The sequence below is a fragment of the Apteryx mantelli genome, chromosome 1 (assembly GCF_036417845.1).
Source record: "Apteryx mantelli isolate bAptMan1 chromosome 1, bAptMan1.hap1, whole genome shotgun sequence".
Lineage (NCBI taxonomy): Eukaryota > Metazoa > Chordata > Aves > Apterygiformes > Apterygidae > Apteryx > Apteryx mantelli.
In genome coordinates this window covers 85,390,708-85,411,245 of record NC_089978.1, presented here as the reverse complement: position 1 = coordinate 85,411,245, position 20,538 = coordinate 85,390,708, and the positions used below count along the sequence as shown (strand labels likewise).

The 20,538-nt window shown below is 37.6% G+C and overlaps 1 protein-coding gene across 2 annotated transcripts in view; it reads right to left on the bottom strand.

Moving 5' to 3' along the window:
* Positions 1–413: 413 nt before the first annotated feature.
* Positions 414–20,538, bottom strand: part of MOSPD2 (motile sperm domain containing 2) — a 46,562-nt gene continuing 26,437 nt past the window's right edge. Inside the window, exons 11-15 of one of the 2 annotated variants that reach the window (XM_067296848.1) lie at positions 18,940–19,036; positions 18,011–18,107; positions 16,596–16,725; positions 14,620–14,722; positions 414–592 (exon numbers count right to left, since the gene is read on the bottom strand). In XM_067296848.1, coding sequence (XP_067152949.1) covers positions 440–592; positions 14,620–14,722; positions 16,596–16,725; positions 18,011–18,107; positions 18,940–19,036 — 580 coding nt within the window. In that variant the 3' untranslated portion in view covers positions 414–439. Of the gene's footprint in view, positions 593–11,988; positions 14,109–14,619; positions 14,723–16,595; positions 16,726–18,010; positions 18,108–18,939; positions 19,037–20,538 lie in introns of those variants that run through there. The other variant, XM_067296854.1, reaches the window with a different exon arrangement.

Below are 20,538 nucleotides of genomic sequence, written 5' to 3'. Positions count from 1 at the left end.
AGAGGTCAGCTAGGCTACCTTATGTTTGCACACAGCAAACTTTAAAAGACTTCTGTCACTCGTGTGCCCCATTTGTGCAACTCTGGATGCATATGCTTTAGTCTTGTAGGAGGCCATCAAACACGTGGAACATACCCCTACACATTTGCTCACAAACGGTGGCAAAACATGGAAATCTTCTACCAGGTGTCTTTCAAATGCAAATTTCAAACATTCAAGTACAATGGTACTCGAAGCAATATCTGTAAATGCAAAAATGAAAGCAAGTCTCTCTCGCATTGTGCTTAGCTCATCTTGAATGTCATGACTGAATACCAAATCACTCAAAGGCTTTGACATAGATCTGCTTGCATCTTCCCCATAAAGTCACCTCACCAAGACCACCAAAATGACTTTCCATCTCCAGTGTTTTATTATAACATGAACAGAACAGAACAGTTCATTCCTTATGCTCCTCAGGAGTCTTCAGTGTCTGGCTCCTGCTTCTGACTCTATGCCTGCTCCATTTTGCGATCCATAAAAGCCTCCCCTGTGGCACATACACCGCTGCTCTCAGGGAAGGAACTTTCTCTCCAGAGGATACCACCTGTCCCTGTGCACAGCAAATAAGACATGACAAACAAGCAGTCTGGTCTACCTCTGGACTCCCCAGCCAACCCTTTTTTGTTTTTTTTTTAACAAAGTCAAGTTTACAAAATGAAGTGAAAATAAGCCAGTAAAACAGTGATTACAATCCACCACAAATATTTTAATTTGTTTCTTCAATTAGGTGTTCAACAAACATTACCCAAGAGGTACACAATTGATGCTTAACCTGCATAATAATGACTCAGCCTTATTGTCATGGAGCAATAGGTTTCCTGAGAGCATGTTGGGTTTCCCAGCCTTAGCACCTCAGTAGTTCATGCAAGAAAATGACTCAAGTGTTTCAGAGATTGAATGGACAATTCCCTTTCCTGTTAGTTCTTTCAGTTTATGTGTAAATAATATCAGACTTTTCTCCTTGAGAAGGGTGGTTCATTTCAAAGTTGTAGTGAAAGCTGGCTAGTTTCAAACTCTTGAAAATAAGGAATTTATAACTCCATCTTGACTACGGATTATAAAGTGACTCAGTCCAGACAAAACCTCTCTGAATATGTTCTGGCCTTCTTTTCTCCTGAGGGTCTGGAAGACATCTGTTTGTATCTTTTATTATTATTATTTTTGCTAGTAGAAGGAAATATATAACATCCTTTCAACTCTTTTATGGCACGTGTTCATAAATCATTATTACTAAATGAAAAACTTTTTTTTTTTTATATCACAGTTTAAATCTAGGTTTCACACTTCTGGTTCCAAGCCACAGTTCAAAGCACACAAGAATAACAGTCAGTTGGAGCAGTGCTGGTACAATTAGAAGCAGGACTATTGGACTTACGATAATAATATAAAACACAAGTTGGTCAACACATCAGTTTGGAGAAAAATTTCATATGCTGCCAGACTGCCTCTGGCACTAGCCAGAAAAGCACAAAGCTTAGCTGTACTTGGTTTAATGAATGCCTGGATCTCAGCTGCCTCCATGGCTTGGGCCTAGGAAAAAGTGTGTGGGAGGGAAGCAGCCACTGCTCCAATCTGAGAAATAACTACAGCAATGAAAAATGAAGCAGATTTATTTATATCGAGGCTGGCTATGTCCAGTATCCACTTGACTGTCCCCTGTCTGGGCCCTGGGGGCCAAGGCCACTATTTTAGCTCAGCCCAGAGCTGTCAGTCCTTGCTCTGCAACACCACAGCGGTGCTGGCTCCAGCCCAGCCTCTGGCCCTGCCTCCTGGGTGGACCTCAGTCCTATGCTGTCAGCAGCTTGTCTCCTGGAAGGCCACTCGGACATCACTGTCGCTCATCTCCACCCCTGTCCCTGTCCCTATCCCTGTCTCCTTTTGCTCCCAGCTGGGGCCTCTGGAGGGACCCTGGACCTGGCTCATCACCTGCAGTGCTGGGAGCTGTCAATGGACCCTGCTACCAGCTCCATCTCTGCCACCATGTATAGACCCTGCAGGACAGCCCCCCATCAGCAAGGGCACAGCCTGAGCTGGGGTCACCCTCAGCTGCTGGCTCCCCAACCTTGGGGAGCAGCCATCCCTACTCTGCTGGAAAAGTGTAAACATTGCTGGTAGCCTTTGGAAATGCTCGTGCTTGAGCTTTCAAGAACCTGAATCAAGAGCTGATGAGATTGAAAGACTGGCAAGAAAGAATAAGGTATCAGAGAACATGTGATTGCAGGCATCTAGAATAGCCCCTGTGTTGTTAAAAGTAATTCCTAACAATTGGCTTCTATTTGACATAGCACAGTAAATACAAGCATCTTTCATTTGAGATAATGTATAATTTCACTTAATATTAGTGTTTCCTTCTAGGAAGAACTTACAGTACTGTCACGGTGAAGGTACTCACACCTGAGTGTCCTGACACCCCTCCTCTCCCTTTTCAAAGCATGTTGAGCAAAGCAAGGAAAAAAGTTTTCATTCCTCCAGAGAGCTAGCTATGGTGTATCCTCAGGAAAGAGGAGGCACTGTGGACATATTTTAAATGCATGTCCTAAAGAGTCTAGTATTATACATTGAGTTATCACTTTTTCCTCTTTAAAGAATAATCTGTGTGTTTCTCCCATTCATAAATGTAAACTAACACAAAAGATAAGAATGCTTTATCAAAAAGAGACTGCAATCCTGTTCAGCTAAAGTATGACTCAGATCTAGAAAACTCTACCGAAGAAACATTCTTTGGTAAGCAGAGGTACTGCTCCCTGAATTTCAGCAGTGGAAACACTTTAAAAAGAAACTACAGAAATTGATTGCCTTCTGGTAGAGCAGGTTTTAACCTAGCCGTAAGGTTTTAATCCAAGAGATGATAACATCTAATCCAACTAGAAGATGGCTGATTTTTTCCTTTGTTCTTTGCAAGTTCAGATCTACTTAAAAAGAGAAGTTAAGATGACCATTGGGCACCAGCTTGTGTGGAAAAGAAATCTGGCTGCTATCCAGACACAGGAAATGAGGTCATGCATACTGAGTGACCAATACATGTAAGACCATGTAGGCTGATATTCTTCAATCATTAATTTTGTCTCCAGCTTTGTCTCTGAAAAATTCAAAATGCTGTCAACCTGCAATATTCCCCAGAGTGATGAGGAGCTGAAGAATGAGCTGAGAATGAATTTGCTGAGGAATGGTACGCAATCAACTAGGAGTAGCCAAACTAGAAAGCCTGTCTCCACTTCAGACAGATGGTTTTTTGGCACTCACAGGTCTGCTGACCCAGCACATTATACTACTAGTAAGATGGCCCTGCTGCAAATATTTTGTGTTTCTTCTGTGCTGGTGGGTCAGTATATGAATGTGCATAACCTGGATATTGAGATTTGTAAATCAGACCTGGGAAACTAAAGTGAGGATGATCACGCCTGGATGGGAGAAAAAAAATCCTTTTCTTACTCACAGATGGCTTGCTGCCATCCCCTCCTCCACCTTGTTTGGAAGAGTTTTGATTACATCACTTTCCAATTCCACATTTCTACTGCTAAATTATATGCAGCTCAGAAAATAGAAGTTGCAAGGTAAACTTCCCCAGTAGTATGAGTCTAATCATAACTTTAAGATCTTGCATGCTATCAGAGCTATTAGCAGATTGCTAATTCAAGCCAATGAGAGCATGTGATGATGATGTAAAGTTTAAGTGTTTTATCTTTCTGCAGTCCAGTTAAAACTGACAGCAGTGGACCTTGAAAAAAATTGTCCTTCTTTTAGGGAAGAGCCTACAGGGTCCTGAGGATTCTGTCTGTTCTAGGGCCTGTACAGCTGGAATGGCTGCTTTGTCTATGTTAAACCCTCCTCCTGGTTTTTATTTATCCCACTTACTTATCAAAATCCATTTTGGAAGGTGCATTTTTGCAGCAAAGTTGGTAATATGTGTATCAACAGGTTAAAACCACTCCTCTTTTTTTGCAACTGTAAGAGTTCTCAAAATCATAATGCTTTCAGCCACTGATTTTATTAACTCTCTGTAGCAGTCATCCATATTGGAGTGTTAACAGGATTTATGCATTTGCTTTGTAAAACTCTTCTGGAGTTCCTTTGCAAAGTTGATGCAAAACTTAACCTCTTAAATGTTGCTGAAGACCTGAACTCTATTTCTTAAAATGCATCAGAAATCCTATACAAGACATAAGAATTTCAATATGTATTATGTTATAATAAAACTGCAACGTAGCTCATTTAGAATGTTCTATAAAAACTGAACACAGCATGTCATAAAACATTAAAGCACTTTTTAGTTGTATGCAACTTCCCACTCCTCTTGTTATCAATATAAGATATTGATGCAATATATACAGCAAATATCCTTCTTTCAACACAGCAAGAAGTGATGCTTGAAAGTTTTTGCTCTGTTCATATAAAAAAATCGAACACTGCAACTTATGTCAAGGCACACAAATATCACCTGAAATGCAATGTGTCACACTATCTACTGTAGCTTCTCAACTCTACACAATAGTAATTCATTTTGGTAGAAAGCAGAACCACATGAAAAGACAGTATATCGTCTGTCCACAGCACTGGCTCTTGTCCTCTCTGACTCATTCAAAATGATGTTCAAGTAGAGAAACTGAGTTATAAATGTTCTTGTTTTGTCACAAAGAACAAAGCTTCTACCATCTCTACCAATTTGTTCCAGCTCTATTTTGATCTGTGAGTAGATTAAAACAAAGTAAATCTGCCTAGTCCAAAAAGCTGGAAAAATGTTTTGACACATAAATTCATAAGTTTGTTTCCACCCACCGCCCTAAGCACATCACAATATAGCTGTAGTGGCTAATTTGATCATTTTGGGCCTTAGTTTTCCATGTTGAGTGAGAATAGGACCAACCAATTTTACAGGGTCATTGGAATGTGGTGCCAGTGTTGGCTGGAAATAAATTGCTTAATACCTAACTCCAACCCCCAACAGGCATCCAAAGCAAGGGATAGGAAGAAGGGTCATGTCAATCACAGTGTCTGCTAGAACAGCAAGACCTGAGATTATGTATACAACACCACACGTTTTTTCAGGATCTTATTTAAAAATATGCTTTTATCATATAATGAAATGGACTAGCATGTGTGAAAATTGCTTTTCTAACTTCTCCCACCAGATTTCAGACAAGACTGAGAATCCATGTTTATCCATCCTCTTTGCAGAACAAAGCCCATAAAATTGTGAACTCTTCAAGAAAACAAATACCTCTTTCCTTTAAAAGGCAATACAAAAATCTTTTGGTGAGTGATCACCATCAGCTGCAAGCTTAAATTTAGAAAAAATTATAAGAAAAAGAAATATATGGTAAATGTTACACATTTTGTACATGAAATTTTACTTCAGGGAATGGGGATTATAGTCATTCACAGATGCCAGCAGGTTAAGCATCAATCTGTAAGTGCTAGTTGTACCAGATTAATGAAGCATCTGTGGTGTTTGCTTTTCCTTTCAGCAATTTATCAATTGTAGCATGCTAGAAAATAAAAGCCTAACAAATTCTGTTTATGCTTCCTTTTCACACTACTGTTGTCACCTATATTTATTTAAATGATGTTCCGCATTTCTGACATTTTCCCTGGGGCTTGAAGAACAGGTTTTCAGATATAGTTCCAAGCTGTCAAAAATGAAACTGGCAATGATTTTAACAGATATGGGGCTGAGGAAATGCAAGTTGTAATTTTGAAAAATTAAACACCACACAGGATTTGTTAGCCTGCATCATCATTATCCAAAGGACATCTTAATTCAGATTTCATCATAAAAAGCAAAAAGGGATGGTGGTCATGGCTGGACTGACACTGGAGAACTGGATTTAAGTTCTTGTGTCTGAGGCATTTCTTTGTAAATCTAAGGAAACCACTTATGATCTAAATCAAAACCTATCAAAACTGTTTTTGTTCCTTCTCCTGGGCCCAGAACTACAGCTCTGTTGCTGGAGAGACACCACTTACATAGCCTGCTGTGAGAAAACACGTCATATTGTAACAATTCTCCAACTTGCATTCCTGACTCGCTCTATAAAATTCATACATGGGCTGAACCTTTTTTAATTTCTCATCAAGAAGTAATGCTAGTAAATTGTACTTCACAGTACATACATATGTGCTGGAGTAACATGGGTAGATGTAACCTGTTATTTATAGTCGGGTCTGTAACAGAAAATGCATATTGAACTCTCCCTTCCTTGAAGTAAGTTTTAATAGGCCGAGTCTTTTGATTTTTAGTAAAGTCCGCTTACATAGACACATATATTCATTACAGGAGCAAGGTCAGATCGAGACTAAAGAAAAAAGCAGCATTGTGACTTAATCTGTTTTTGAAAAATATTTCAAGGATATCATTGTTTCTTGCTGGTTGAATCAAGTTTTGGCATATCTTATGGACTAATCAAGATGAAAGAAACACATGATTTACGATCTTTCTAACAAGATATTTTTAACACCAGGCAAAACCTCTGAAAAAATATTTTGCAAAAAACCCCCAAGTGACTGTAAATTAATGAATACATTCTACTGCTGACCAAAGAAAAAGATAAATACACAGACATTATAGATATTTTTTCATTTTTCATAAATCTCAGCCTACTCCAATACAGTGCTAATAAAGCACAGCTGAGAAAAGATAATTAAAATAGGACAGAACAAGTATTACTAACAATTCAGGAGACACTGAATTGGCAGAAGGCAGAACTTAAATGTCCTTTGAGTGGGTTACTGCTGTACTTTGGAGTGTGCTGAAGACTATAATGACTGGCAACGCTAAAGGGCTTTGTGTTTGGACTACCTTATTAATTTCAGCAATATCAGAGTGAATTGTCTATTGTAATCTACAAAACCCACAAATGCTATTGGCTGCAATTGTACAGCAAGAATTGAATACTCTTCAGCTGTTAGCCCAGCCCTTCTTCTAATGTTTAGGAAGGTAGAAGGAACTTAGAGCTTTACTAGGCAGATAACTAAAAATCTGGCTTTTTGATGCACAAGTCTTAAGAATGAAGTAAAAGAGGAATTGAGATACCTAATAGAAAAATCTGGTAAGTGGCTTACTCTCTGCTCATACAACTCAGAGATTTCAGTACCTCTATTCAGTAGTAACAAAGTGGTATTGAGCAGATCTACTAGGAAATTACCTAAGGCAGTCTCAGGCAAGACCAGCACATGGAATTTCACTCACCTATGCTACCAACAAGGCAAATCTCTGACCACAGACATACTTCTGGAGTGGTGGATTTCATGAACTTTATTTTCCAAGCTTTCTCTAAGTGTATTATTATAGCTGCTCAATATAAAAGTGACAAAAGCAAGAACAGTCGTGTTTCAACTGAAAAAAACAACATTGAAATAATTGAGAACTGAAAATGAGAGATTACACCTCTCACTGGCTGCTTGAAACCTATACCCAGAAAGTGCTAATGCTGAAATGTGTCCAAGAAATAGTTAAGAGTTCCAAATGTAACACAGAAAAGCATTGTTAATTTGAAATATTAACCTATAACCACTTACTTTGTTTCATGCATATAATGGAAATGTAGCAACTGCCATAATACCTAGTCAATAATTACTCTGTGAGCTGTCTTACAAGTAGCAATAAGCCATACACTTCAGAAACTGATGTAACGTCTTTTTTAACCTCAGAAAAGAGCAAACTACATGTTCTTCCTAGCTAATTAGAACTAATTAGTTCTTCCTGAAGTAATCTATATGCTGTAAATACAGGTTTCTTTGGGCCTCAGTAGTACCCTACAGAACTACTGCAAGATCCAAAGCAGTCAGTTCTTACAGCTGTCATGCATTTTGTAGAATAAAGGGTTGTTTGGTTAATTTTAAAATTTGTTCTATTATTCTCACTGAATGTCCACTTTTACAATAAAGCCATAGGTGGAAGGAACACACATGCTTTATTGAAAGAACAACATTTATAGCCTTATGCTGCCAGTGCAATTTCATATGAAGTAAGAGAATTCCCAAGTCAGCACAGTGACTTAAAGCACTCTCTACAGTATCCCATAGTCAATGACAGTCATAGAAACTAACAAAGCAGTTTTCATTTGGAAGCACAGACATGTTTTTGAGAGAGCTTGAACACAGACATTAGAGACAAATCAGTTATTGCAGGAAATCACTGATGAAATAAAAAGGCAATCAAAAAGCCTGTTCCTGCCCTACCCTTTGTTTTCCAGAGGTCTAAAATATATTATGTTTGTCTATAATACCTGTTATTTCTAGAGAAGGGGGAGAATTCTTTGATATGTTAAAATATAAACAAGAATATTTTTTCCAAATTAGCCTACCCCAATGTGTCGATTTTTCTCCTTAAGATCCTTAAGTTTTGAATGTAATAATAAAAAAAAAAACTCAATACGACTCTGTCCTTACATAAAAACTCTTGTTTTCCCTATAAAAGTAGTTGGCGCCACTTCTAGCTGTAAGACAAACTTTCGATTTTCTTTTGATGCCACTTTAAGCATGCAAAAACAGTGAAACATTGAACCCCTGTAAACAATAGCAGAATGAACAACATCAGTGCCAATGTGAATGGGGTCACTGGAACAGCTATTCAGATGGTTCAGAGTTATCCCATGGTAAAACTCTGGAAGTAGAGAAGAGATGATAAATAAAACACTATCTTGTCTATTAAAACTTAATACAATACGTTAAATACTGAACCTAAGACCAGGATACACAAATTGTTTGCTAGGAAAAAAATATGTGCTCTTTTGGGCACACGTTTTTACTTTCTAGGATTACATTGAGAGATTACATTGCTCTCTCTTAAATGTCTGCAAAGCTAAGATTAACTGCTAATCTACAATGAGGGAAAAAGAAAAAAAAAAGTTATATACTGACAGTTTATCTACTCAAATCTTATTTTGTGAATGTTTTAAGTTCCTGCAGAGCATTGATGATAACTTTTTGACACAGGTGGTGGAGGAACCAACAAGGAGAGGTGTGCTGCTGGACCTCGTACTAACAAACAAAGAAGGACTGGTGGAAGATGTGAAGGTCAGGGGCAGCCTTGGCTGCAGTGACCATGAGATGGTGGAGTTCAGGATCCTGCGAGGAGGAGGCAGAGCAATAAGTAGGATCGCAACCCTGGACTTCAGGAGAGCAAACTTTGGCCTCTTCAGGGACCTACTTGGAGGAATCCCATGGGTTAGGGCCCTTGAAGGAAGGGGCGTTCAAGAGAGCTGGTTACTATTCAAACATCACTTCCTCCAAGCTCAAGAGCGGTGCATCCCTATGAGTAGGAAGTCAAGCAAAGGAGGTAGGAGACCTGCATGGATGAGCAAGGAGCTCCTGGCAAAACTCAGACAGAAGGAGGAAGCATACAGAAAGTGGAAGCAGGGAGGAAGCACTTGGGAGGAATATAGGAACGTTGTCAGAGTATGCAGGGATGCGACGAGGAAGGCCAAGGCCCATTTGGAATTAAATCTGGCCAGAGACGTCAAAGACAGCAAGAAGGGCTTCTTCAAATACACCAGTAGCAAAAGGAAGACTAGGGAAAATGTGGGCCCATTGCTGAATGGGGTGGGTGCCCTGGTGACAAAGGATGCAGAGAAGGCAGAGTTACTGAATGCTGCCTTTGCTTCAGTCTTGACTGCTCAGGCCAGCCCTCAGGAACCCCAGACCCTGGAGGCAAGAGAGAAAGTCTGGAGAAAGGAAGACTTTCCCTTGGTGGAGGAGGATCGGGTTAGAGATCATTTAAGCAAACTTGACACCCACAAATCCATGAGCCCTGATGGGATGCACCCACGAGTGCTGAGGGAGCTGGCAGATGTTATTGCTAGGCCACTCTCCAGCATCTTTGAAAGGTCATGGAGGACAGGAGAGGTGCCTGAAGACTGGAAGAAAGCCAATGTCACCCCAGTCTTCAAAAAGGGCAAGAAGGAGGACCCGGGGAACTACAGGCCAGTCAGCCTCACCTGCATCCCTGGAAAGGCGATGGAGCAGCTCATCCTGGAGGCCATCTCCAAGCATGTGGAGGAAAAGAAGGTGATCAGGAGTAGTCAGCATGGCTTCACCAAGGGGAAATCATGCTTAACCAATCTAATAGCCTTCTATGATGGAATGACTGGCTGGGTAGATGAGGGGAGAGCAGTGGATGTTGTCTACCTTGACTTCAGCAAGGCTTTCCACACTGTCTCCCATAACATCCTCATAGACAAGCTCAGGAAGTGTGGGCTAGATGAGTGGACAGTGAGGTGGATGGAGAACTGGCTGAATGGCAGAGCTCAGAGGGTTGTGATCAGCGGGGCAGAGTCTAGTTGGAGGCCTGTAGCTAGTGGTGTCCCCCAGGGGTCAGTGCTGGGTCCAGTCTTGTTCAACTTCTTCATCAATGACCTGGATGAAGGCACAGAGTGCACCCTCAGCAAGTTTGTTGATGATACAAAACTGGGAGGAGTGGCCGATACACCAGAGGGTTGTGCTGCTATTCAGAGAGACCTGGACAGGCTGGAGAGGTGAGCAGAGAGGAACCTCATGAAGTTCAACAAAGGCAAGTGCAGGGTCCTGCACCTAGGGAGGAATAACCCCATGCACCAGTACAGGTTGGGGGTTGACCTGCTGGAAAGCAGCTCTGCCGAGAAGGACCTGGGAGTGCTGGTGGACACCAAGTTAAGCATGAGGCAGCAATGTGCCCTGGTGGCCAAGAAGGCCAATGGTATCCTGGGCTGCATCAGGAAGAGTGTTGCCAGCAGGTGGAGGGAGGTGATTCTCCCCCTCTCCTCAGCCCTGCTGAGGCCCCATTTGGAGTACTGCGTCCAGTTCTGGGCTCCCCAGTACAAGAGGGATGTGGCACTACTGGAGCAAGTCCAGCGAAGGCCTACAAAGATGATTAGGGGACTGGAACATCTCTCTTAAGAGGAAAGACTGAGAGAGCCTGGAGAAGAGATCTTATTAATACTAATTAAGATACAAATATCTGAAGGGAGGGTGTCAAGAGGATGGAGCCAGACTCTTTTCAGTGGTGCCCAGCGACAGGACGTGAGGCAATAGGCATAAACTGAAACACAGGAAGTTCCATCTGAACATGAGAAAAAACTTCTTCACTGTGAGGGTGCTGGAATATTGGCACAGGCTGCCCCAAGAGACTGTGGAGTCTCCAGATATTCAAAACCCACCTGGACATGATCCTGTACAACATGCTCTAGGTGACCCTGCTTGAGCAGGGGGGTTGGACTAGATGATCTCCAGAGGTCCTTTCCAACCTCAACCATTCTGTGATTCCGTGTAATTCTGTCTGAATTCTTAAACGCCCTAGCCTTACAAACTGAAAGTTTCATGCATTGTGGAAAAAAAAATTTTGAAAGTAATCTTCTCTTTGTTGATGTCAAATCACGCGACTGCTGTGCCCTCTGTAATGTTAGTGTGTGCTATACATAAAATCTTCCCAAAATGAGTTTCTGAAAACTGTGCTTCCATGGGTAAGCAAACAAAACCTGAAACTATTAAGAACTGAAGACAGGGAAAATGTTGATGGGTCACCATATGCTTTTTGATAATAGAAATAAAATTCTTACACAAACAAAATACAAAGCACAGTGCTGCCAATTTCTACTTAAGAACACAAAATTTTATGGCATTAATTTTTTTGGCTTAGGTATATTTTTCCATATATTGTATAATGTTTAAAACATGTTTAGATTTCCCAGGACAATATATATTTGTATTGGCTGGGTTTGCATTACTCTTGCCATGGTAGTGTTTACATGCCAGTATCAGGTGATATCTTTCATCACGGTTAGCCCTCTGCCTAAGAATTTAAGATTCTTTCATATTTGTTTTGCACGTATCTTCACAGCTTCTATCATGCAACAGAGTAGGGGCAGTTACCATACTGATCCCTCTTCATATTAAGCATCTATAGACTAACAAAGAACAAAAGCCTCAGAAGGTGTAACTATTTTTAAAAAACTAAATATTCATATTCAAAACTGCATATTTATTCATATTTATTTTGTAACTGTATTTTTCTAAAACATTAAAATAGAAAAAAAGTCCATCTGATCCATACAAAGAAAATACCAACATAGTAATAAAATACTGAAAATATATGAGAGCACCAAAACATTAAAATATTCATATTGGCAAAGACTCTAAGAATATTTCTTGCAATTCTATGGTAAAGTGCTATTCAATCCAGTCAAATTAAGGAATAAGCATCTTAACAGCATGGTTAGTAAGCGTCATCTAAAAATTACAAATTACTGTGTTACTTTTCTTAACAACATGACAACAATTCATTTTGTGAAAAGCATAGAATTTGAACTGTGAGCACAGGAAAATAACTTAAAAGCTTCATAGTAAACAGTGAAAAATATGAGTTGCAATTCATTAAGAAAACAAAATAGTAAGAAGCAAGCTGAACAGAAATGAGATTAGTGAAAAATTAAGAAAATATTGATATGATAAAATGTATAAATTAAGAAAGGACAGAAGACTGTGTACCAAACAGTTCTGTAGACTTGCCTTTTACAAAGTAATTTTTCAGTAATCATATTGAATCATATGCTGCTTTATTAGTTAGTTTACTAACACATTTTTTTAAACTGCCCTTTTCTATTTTCTAGAAATAATGTTACATCTACAATACATTGAAGAGAGACTCTCAGCAAAAAGAAAGATGCAATGTATGACCTTTATTTCCCGCAATAATCTCTTCTCATCTATTAAGTTGACAGACCAAAACTAAATAACCTACTATGCAAGCCTATTTGTGGTGAAAATTAATTCTAGTAAAAAAAATATTTTTAAGTTTTAGATATTACCAAGAGTGAAAAATTTAAAGGTATGAAAGATATCAGCCTCTTTAAAAGTATCATTTTAATATACATATTTACAGCAATGAGTACAAAGAATCTGTGTTAGAATAAATTCTCACTAGCTTCATACACCATTTCTACAATACTTTCAGAGAAATTGCAGATACAACACTTTTATATTCCCTTCAACAATATTAAATTTTCCTGACTTGACTTGCCTTTTCATATATTCATCCATGATTTAAGCATACTGCACACCTCAGAAGAAGTTCTTAACATTGATTAATTATTAGCCTTTTTATGAGCCATAAATAGGTCATCAGAAGTCAACTGCCACACTTTTTTGGCGTTTGACTAAGAGCTGCTTTCAAAAAAAACAATAAGGGAAGTCTAATAGATGAAAGCATATATAACACGAACAGTGTCTCAACATGTATATTTCATCAATATCTTTGGAATCAAACAAGGGTTGTTTTCCAGGTCAATATGGCTGTGTGCATGGTGTTTGGTAGGCAATATTTATAATAATTTTGCATTCAGAAAAAGCACGAGAATAAGGAATATGAACAAATGAATACAGTGATCCTGAATTCTCAGAATGATAATTATCAGCATTTTTAATACATGCTGTGTTCATGTACCTAGGTAATATGAAAAAGCTGCCTGTACTATGTAATTTCTGTAAATTTTCCTGAATGAACAGGTTATCCTTTATAAACACTAAGCAGACTGCTTGCACCTTCTATGACAGCAATTCAGGATGTAACCATGAGTATGATCAAAAGAAATTAAATATAGTATTTCAAATATTTGAACAAAACAGAAAAAATACTATACAGTTTTAAATTATGCTGTTGTATTCGGTTGCTCCTTCCTCCTCCCAGTTCAGTAGTATTTATTAAGCTGTACAGTGAAAATAGCTCCCAGCTCTAACACCCTTCTCATGCACCTTACAAAGTGTCAAGTTTCAGTAATTTATTTTGTTGACCATTCATTTCTTCTTTTTTCAGTAAATTGTATCATCATTCAGTGTTGTAGGCTCACAAATCTCATTTTGGCAGTTCCAGAATCTGAAAGCAGCACTGGAACCTTTTTCACTTCAAACCAACCCTGACAGGCAGCATATTCAGTGCAAAGCAACGCTTTTTAGCTTCTCTGGGTGTACACCAGGTAGAAGCAGAAGGCAGCAGTAGTAACTGATAGTAATGATAAAACCACTAACAACTGCTGGAACCACAGGCAGCGATCAATCTGCTCTTGAAGTCTTTTATTAATTTGCAGTAAACGAGTTAGCTGAAAATAAGAATAGTTGCATTAAATTAGAATCACTGCAAACGAAAGCACTGGTTAATTTAAAGCCATTCAGTCACAATAACTGCAAGCACAGTTATAATATAAAAATGATTGCTCTTAGTGATAAACTTTTCTATCGCTGCCTACTTCAGTACTCTGTTCCACTAAAGAAACTTAGAATTTTTATGGATAATCTATATCATCTGTATCAAGCAAGAACATCTTTATATTAGTAAGAAAAAAAGACTGCTAAGTCTCATTAATACCTGAGATCTGTAATATACACAAGAGGAATGAGAATACTGATTGAAAGTAGTAGTGTTTTATTAAACCATTAACATTCAATAAAATGATTAAATCACTAACTTATTTAGTTACTTTGAAGTGCCAAATTTTTCAAACAGTAAAATTTACGAAGTATCAAGGAGGTTCAGCACAAAAAAAATTCTTTTCATCTGTACCAAATTTAATGATTTTTTTCAACATTCAACACAAAGGAGTACATTATTACCTGTATGTGTAAATCTTCATTGGTTTTTGCAGGAATATTAAACGCATTCTCTTTTAATGTCAAAGTAGAAGGCTTACTACTTTCTACAACATGACACCTGAGTCTGTGAAAGGGAGGGAAAAAAGCAGTGTATTCTCAAAATCATAAATTTAATGCAACATTGAAAAATTAATACAGAAAGTAACCTGTCCAACCCATTTGGTATATGCACTTTAACACCTCTTTTGGTTGACTGATTTTATAAGCAATGATTGCAATGATAGTCTGAAAAGCCTTCCTCAGTCCATCCATTATATTTTGACAATGTTTGATATACAAAGAGAAGTCAAAATGATCTTAATGCTCAAGTAAAATATACCTTTATTATTTTAAATTCATAACACGAGATCCACTGGGTTATTTAATCAAATCCTTACTACCAGAGATGAAAAAAATTAACTGAACAGTAAACAAAACCTATAGGTTTTCTTTCCATTTTAAACCTTGCCAACGGTATTTTCCATGTACTCCATTTCTTCTACAGTTGAGTAAGCAGGAATAGAATTTCAAGCCATAATTAAAGGTATTGGAATCCAAAGCAATTTATAAAATATAGTAAAACATCCTCTGATAACATGCAAGTCAATTAGTGTGGGAATTAATTTATCTGAACTGAACAAATGGTTAAATGCTGTAGCATTTGTGTATTTTAAGGATGAAGAAATGCTAGAGCTTCTCTGGCAACAAAAAGCAGAAAAAGGGACAAAGGCATGTAATAAAACCTAAGTAGATTCCTCAGAGAAAGCACTTGCACATATGATCTTAGAGAGACAGTAATGATATTCTCCACTACTTTTAATTTAGGTTTAATAAAAAGTACAGATCAGTTCTGTATTTATCAGTAATGTATGTACATGACATACTGCTACATTAAGCATGTTTGGGAAATCTAATTTTCTCAAACATTCATTCAGATGGGCTGTTAGACATATTATTTCAGGTGACAAATTTAATATAATCAAATATTTTTTCCCTAAAATTTTTCCCTATTGTTTCATGGTCTGTCCCCAAAAAAGAAAAAAAAAAACAAAGCAAAAAAACCCTCCAAAAAAACCAACATTTATTCAAAGAAGCTAAAGGTAACTCACATTTTATAAACCAGAATGTGCAAAGGTATGCAAGCCCCTCCAAACATGGCAATTATTTCCCTAAGTGCACAAATATAATCTATAACTAGCCTCCACATTATGTACAAATTTTTTCCTCTCCTTAAGAACTTCAGAAGATTAAAAAAAAAGGCACAGAACAGTCTAAAGTTAAAATGTGGTAAAATATCCCTTTTTATAGATAGAACAGCCTCTTGATATCATGGCTCTAAGAATTCTAGATGAAAAAGAATTATAATGAACCAAGACTTTTCCTAGAAACGTGCAGTGATATAGCTAGATGTGAAATAGATCTGAATAAAGAAGAGCAACAAGCATATTTAAAAGTGTGTATAGTTCCTGGAGATATTTTTCCACCAGTAAATAAGGAAAACACACATATTAACACATGATGGGCTTCAAAGAAATCTTCTACAAAATTATGATTTTCCCTCAGAGAAAGTTTGTTAATATCGGCAGCTTTGCATTTGGTAATTGCTCTTTTCTTGCTTGTTTCTTTTTAGAAAACTCAAGAGGCACATTCTCATTCAAAAAAGAAAATCTGATCTCCATCTGTATTGTCACATCCATTCACATTTTTTTCCATTTAACTCTTAAATCAGAACAATTAAACAACAATAAAGAGAGCATGTGTAGAATGTCATGACATTTTATGCATTAAAAAAAAATCCTTCTATCAGTTAAACACAGAGGAGGTAGCAGTGATACACCTCAGTCACTAAGAGTACAATTTGTTCTGAAAAATCTTTTCCTAGTTTTGATACGTAAGTACCATAAACCAGATTACACAATATGGCTAAAAAAGCCTGTCAATGAAAACCATCTGCTTACCTATGTTCCATCACTTTGGTCCTAGGGACCTCTTTCCAAAACTGAGTCAGTTCTGATACACCTGCTCCAGAACACTGGTCCATTTCTGCTGCCATTATGAGGAAACGATCCTGCAGAGAAGCTGCAAATCCTGCCCTCGGGGGGGGGGGGGGGGGGGGGGGGCAGAAAAAAACCCAGCAACAGTGTGTTTGGATAATCAATGTTACAGAGCATGTGGAAGCATTTTTGAACATAAGTGCTCTAAATGGGAGCTTTCAGGACATCAGACACTGACTTACAGGAAATAAAAAGAATGAAAACATTCCCTTACACTCAACAGTTTTCATTACAATTTGCCCAAAGTTCTACACTGTTTCTTTTAACAGAACTAGCTTCATCTGAATGATTTAAGGAGAACTCAGAATTCTGTAAAAAATGTATTTTCCAGAAAATTTTCCTGCCCTTACAACTACTTAGGAAGCCTGCTTTACTACAGATAAACTACTACTGTAATACAGCACAAGTGGGATAGCTGTCACTATCAGTTTTTTTAGACAAGAAACAGAATGGGCTAAAGACAACACCTGCTCATGCTTGAGTGGAATAGTAAATCAGTACGGACAGTTACTCAACCAGCCAGTAAAGTGGCACCAAACAGAACATTAGCTGCCAAGTCCTGCTTGCCTCTCCTTTGGTGAGGTACCAGTCTGGGTACCTCACCTCTGTCCAACTATGGTTTTCATAGTACTTGCTATCCTTCTTTTGTGTATGGCTAATGCTGCTGAAGGATTCAAAAATGGTTTGAAAAAGAACTGACTTTTTAAAGTCACTTCAGTTCCTTAGAAAATAAAGCTAGAAATGATTTATATCATATCAGTTTTTCTTAATAAGTGTAGCAACAATGAAGTATAATATCAACTTTACTAAAAACAACATGGATCATATTAATGACCCATACAAAACAAAGTCAATCGTGTTATGTTTGAAAGTGTGACAGGCCATTGGAGTCCAAGATTAATACACTTGACAAGAGATGTGTACCAAATACAAGCCCTCATAAAACATTGCTCCACCATACACTATCAAATGAATATTCAGGAAACACATCTGAAACAAAAATTGTCCTGAAACACATTTCTATGTAGAGCAACATAGGGCTGTTCAAAATCAGAGATGAGAAATGAAAACAAATTACATGAACTTCGACAGTGCAGAAAGTGTGAATTACAACTCCAGAGAAACGCAGTTTGAGAGACACGTTCTCTTACAAATGATAATACTCTCATATATTCACAAGACCTTTCCTACAACAGTCAAGACATGGGTCTCAGATACCTTATTACTCAACAAGAACAAAGATTAATATCTAGAACAGCCAGCCTCTTCATAAAACTTGTCCAGACTTCTTAAAAATTCTACTGTAAGGTTTTACTTACCACCATGAAGAGATATTATTATGTCTAATGATGCACCAGGTTCACAGCTGCTGTTACTGGGTTTAACTCTGTATTTTTCAGGAGCAGTTGTTCTCACCTACAAACAAAACATACCAACCAAGCATGTAAGTAATACACATGCAAACTGTGATCATTTCATATCCTCCCTCTTTCTGTAATGGCCAAAAAGAAAACAAGTATTACTGGAAGTCCAAAAACCTTAACTTAATATTGTTTAAGACACAGTGATAACATACAGTCTTTAAAATACTTTATTTTGTAAAAAGACACTATCATTTTATTTCTTTCCCTCTGTCAGCCACTTTCATCCTTTCTTTCCTGGCATATGCTGTTTTCTCTTTTTTATATAAAAATAAAGCCAAGAATATCAAATAGAGTATCTGTCAAAATTATTGATTTGAAATTACAGAAACTTAAGTTATTTATTCCTGTAGAGAACACAGAAAACGTGGTAGAAAACCAAATCAAGATTAAGTCAATTCAGTATTTCTGAAAAAAAAACCATTGCATTCACTCCTTTGAGAGTGACATGTGCATCACTGTGGAGCATTATTTGTTCACAGGATTTATAAAGGAAAACAAATTCTAAAGAGATCACTTTTCTAAGCTCAACATTTTCTTTTTATGGAAGGTTTAGATCAGTATGAAAGAACTAACCACCTCTGTAGCTCTGTTCCAGTCAGTGCTCCAAAAGATTTGTATTACTGATTAGAGCCTTTACAATGGTACACGATACGCACAAATTCAAAGATTTCTTTGATCTGCTTCAAACATCATAACAGCAGGAAAAAAAATATGAGACCTAAAAAAAAGGGGGTTTAATAGTATTTCTTCCTCCTTCCCAAAAATTATACAAGAAAAAGCCACACATTTAGCAAAGTAACCCAGTGAATACACAAAACATTTACCTTAAAAGCCACTATGTTTTTAGTCACGTTTGTCAGCACTATCAAACATTTTCTCTCTCCAGTTTCTTTGGATCCAAAATATAGTTCTTCTGCTGGGCTAACAAAAGTTTAAAAAGAACTGGTTTATTCAAATTATCTTTACAACATAGAATAAACTTGACTACACCTAATAAAAATATAAAATACTTTCAACCCAGCAACTACAGTCTGTTTTTCATTAAAACACTGTGAAAATGAAATTCAGAAATTTTGTAGTGAAGCTTGGGGTTGACTCATGATCACAAGTGGACTTAGCTGCATCAGTGGAGTAGGCTACTGCTATTTACTTCTTACATCAAGAAGCGAGAGTGACCACCTGCTACAGCAGGAATAGCTGATAGCTTTAGAGAGTTGCCCTTCAGCCACTACATTTTACAATGGTATGTTAAAGAAAAGCATAATTAATTAATATTCTAATATGATGGGCTATACACTGTCATAGCCAAGAAGTAATTTCTATCTCACTCAGCTATCCCTGTAACAGGTACAGTACATACATAACAGGAACAGGCAGATATTTGGGGTAGTAATCATTTCAACTGCTATAGCTAGATGCACTTGTACTTATGAGTCAGACTTCACACATTTCTGGAGACACATGCAGAGCTCCACAAAAGAATTTAAAGTTTTGTCTTTTTTTTAAATGTTCTTGTGCAGTTTAAAAACTCATGCATAAAATCTTTTAAAATGATATCACAGTAGCACAACTCATCTTGGAATAAGCATTCAAATGAAAACTACTATGCTGAAAGCAGGGCATGCTCACATCCCACAAGCTGAGAGAAAGCTTAAGTAACAGGGAAAGAACTATTTTCTTTTAATAAGTCTTGTTAAGAGTACATAAAGAACGGCCATATTCTTTGACATAAAGCCTTTTCCAAAAAATGAGCATAATCTTATATTGTGAGGGTTTTTTTTTTTTTCTTCTCCCCATTTTTAGAATGTCAATTTTATGTTAGTTTGACCTGTTCTCCCTCAAAGGATCTCCTTTCACAACACCAATCCTTCCTTCCTTCTCATTTAAGCAAAACAGGATATTAGCAGAGAAGAAAAATACTTGGGGCTTTAGGGCAAGCTTGAAGGCAGGGAAGAGTAACTACATTTTATAAGGCACTAGACAGTTCACTTGACTATTTTTTTTTTTTTTTTGGTGGGGAGGCAGGAATAACTGTGCTAAGGCAGGCACGCAGTAACAAACTGATGGGTTTAAACAAAATTAATTGCGTAACTGTATCCCCTTGTCTCAGATCTTTTCCCCCTGTTCCCAAACTCAACTTCAGTAAGCAACAAGTAAAGAAACGAAGGACTGTAGCTATTAGATACTTCAGATATCAATACCACCCTATTGCAATGTGAATGTTACACAAATTGCAAAACAAAGCATGAATGACACTGGAAAGTGTTAAAATTAATGTCAAAAATGAGCAAAAAAAGAGCTCGAAGAAAGGGATGTTGTGGCAGAGCTAGTAAAGCCTGACATTTCTTGCTATACCAACTGTGGCAACAGACAGGATTAAAAAAAAAACAGGCTTAAGGGCCAGCTTTGTAGGCATACTGTCC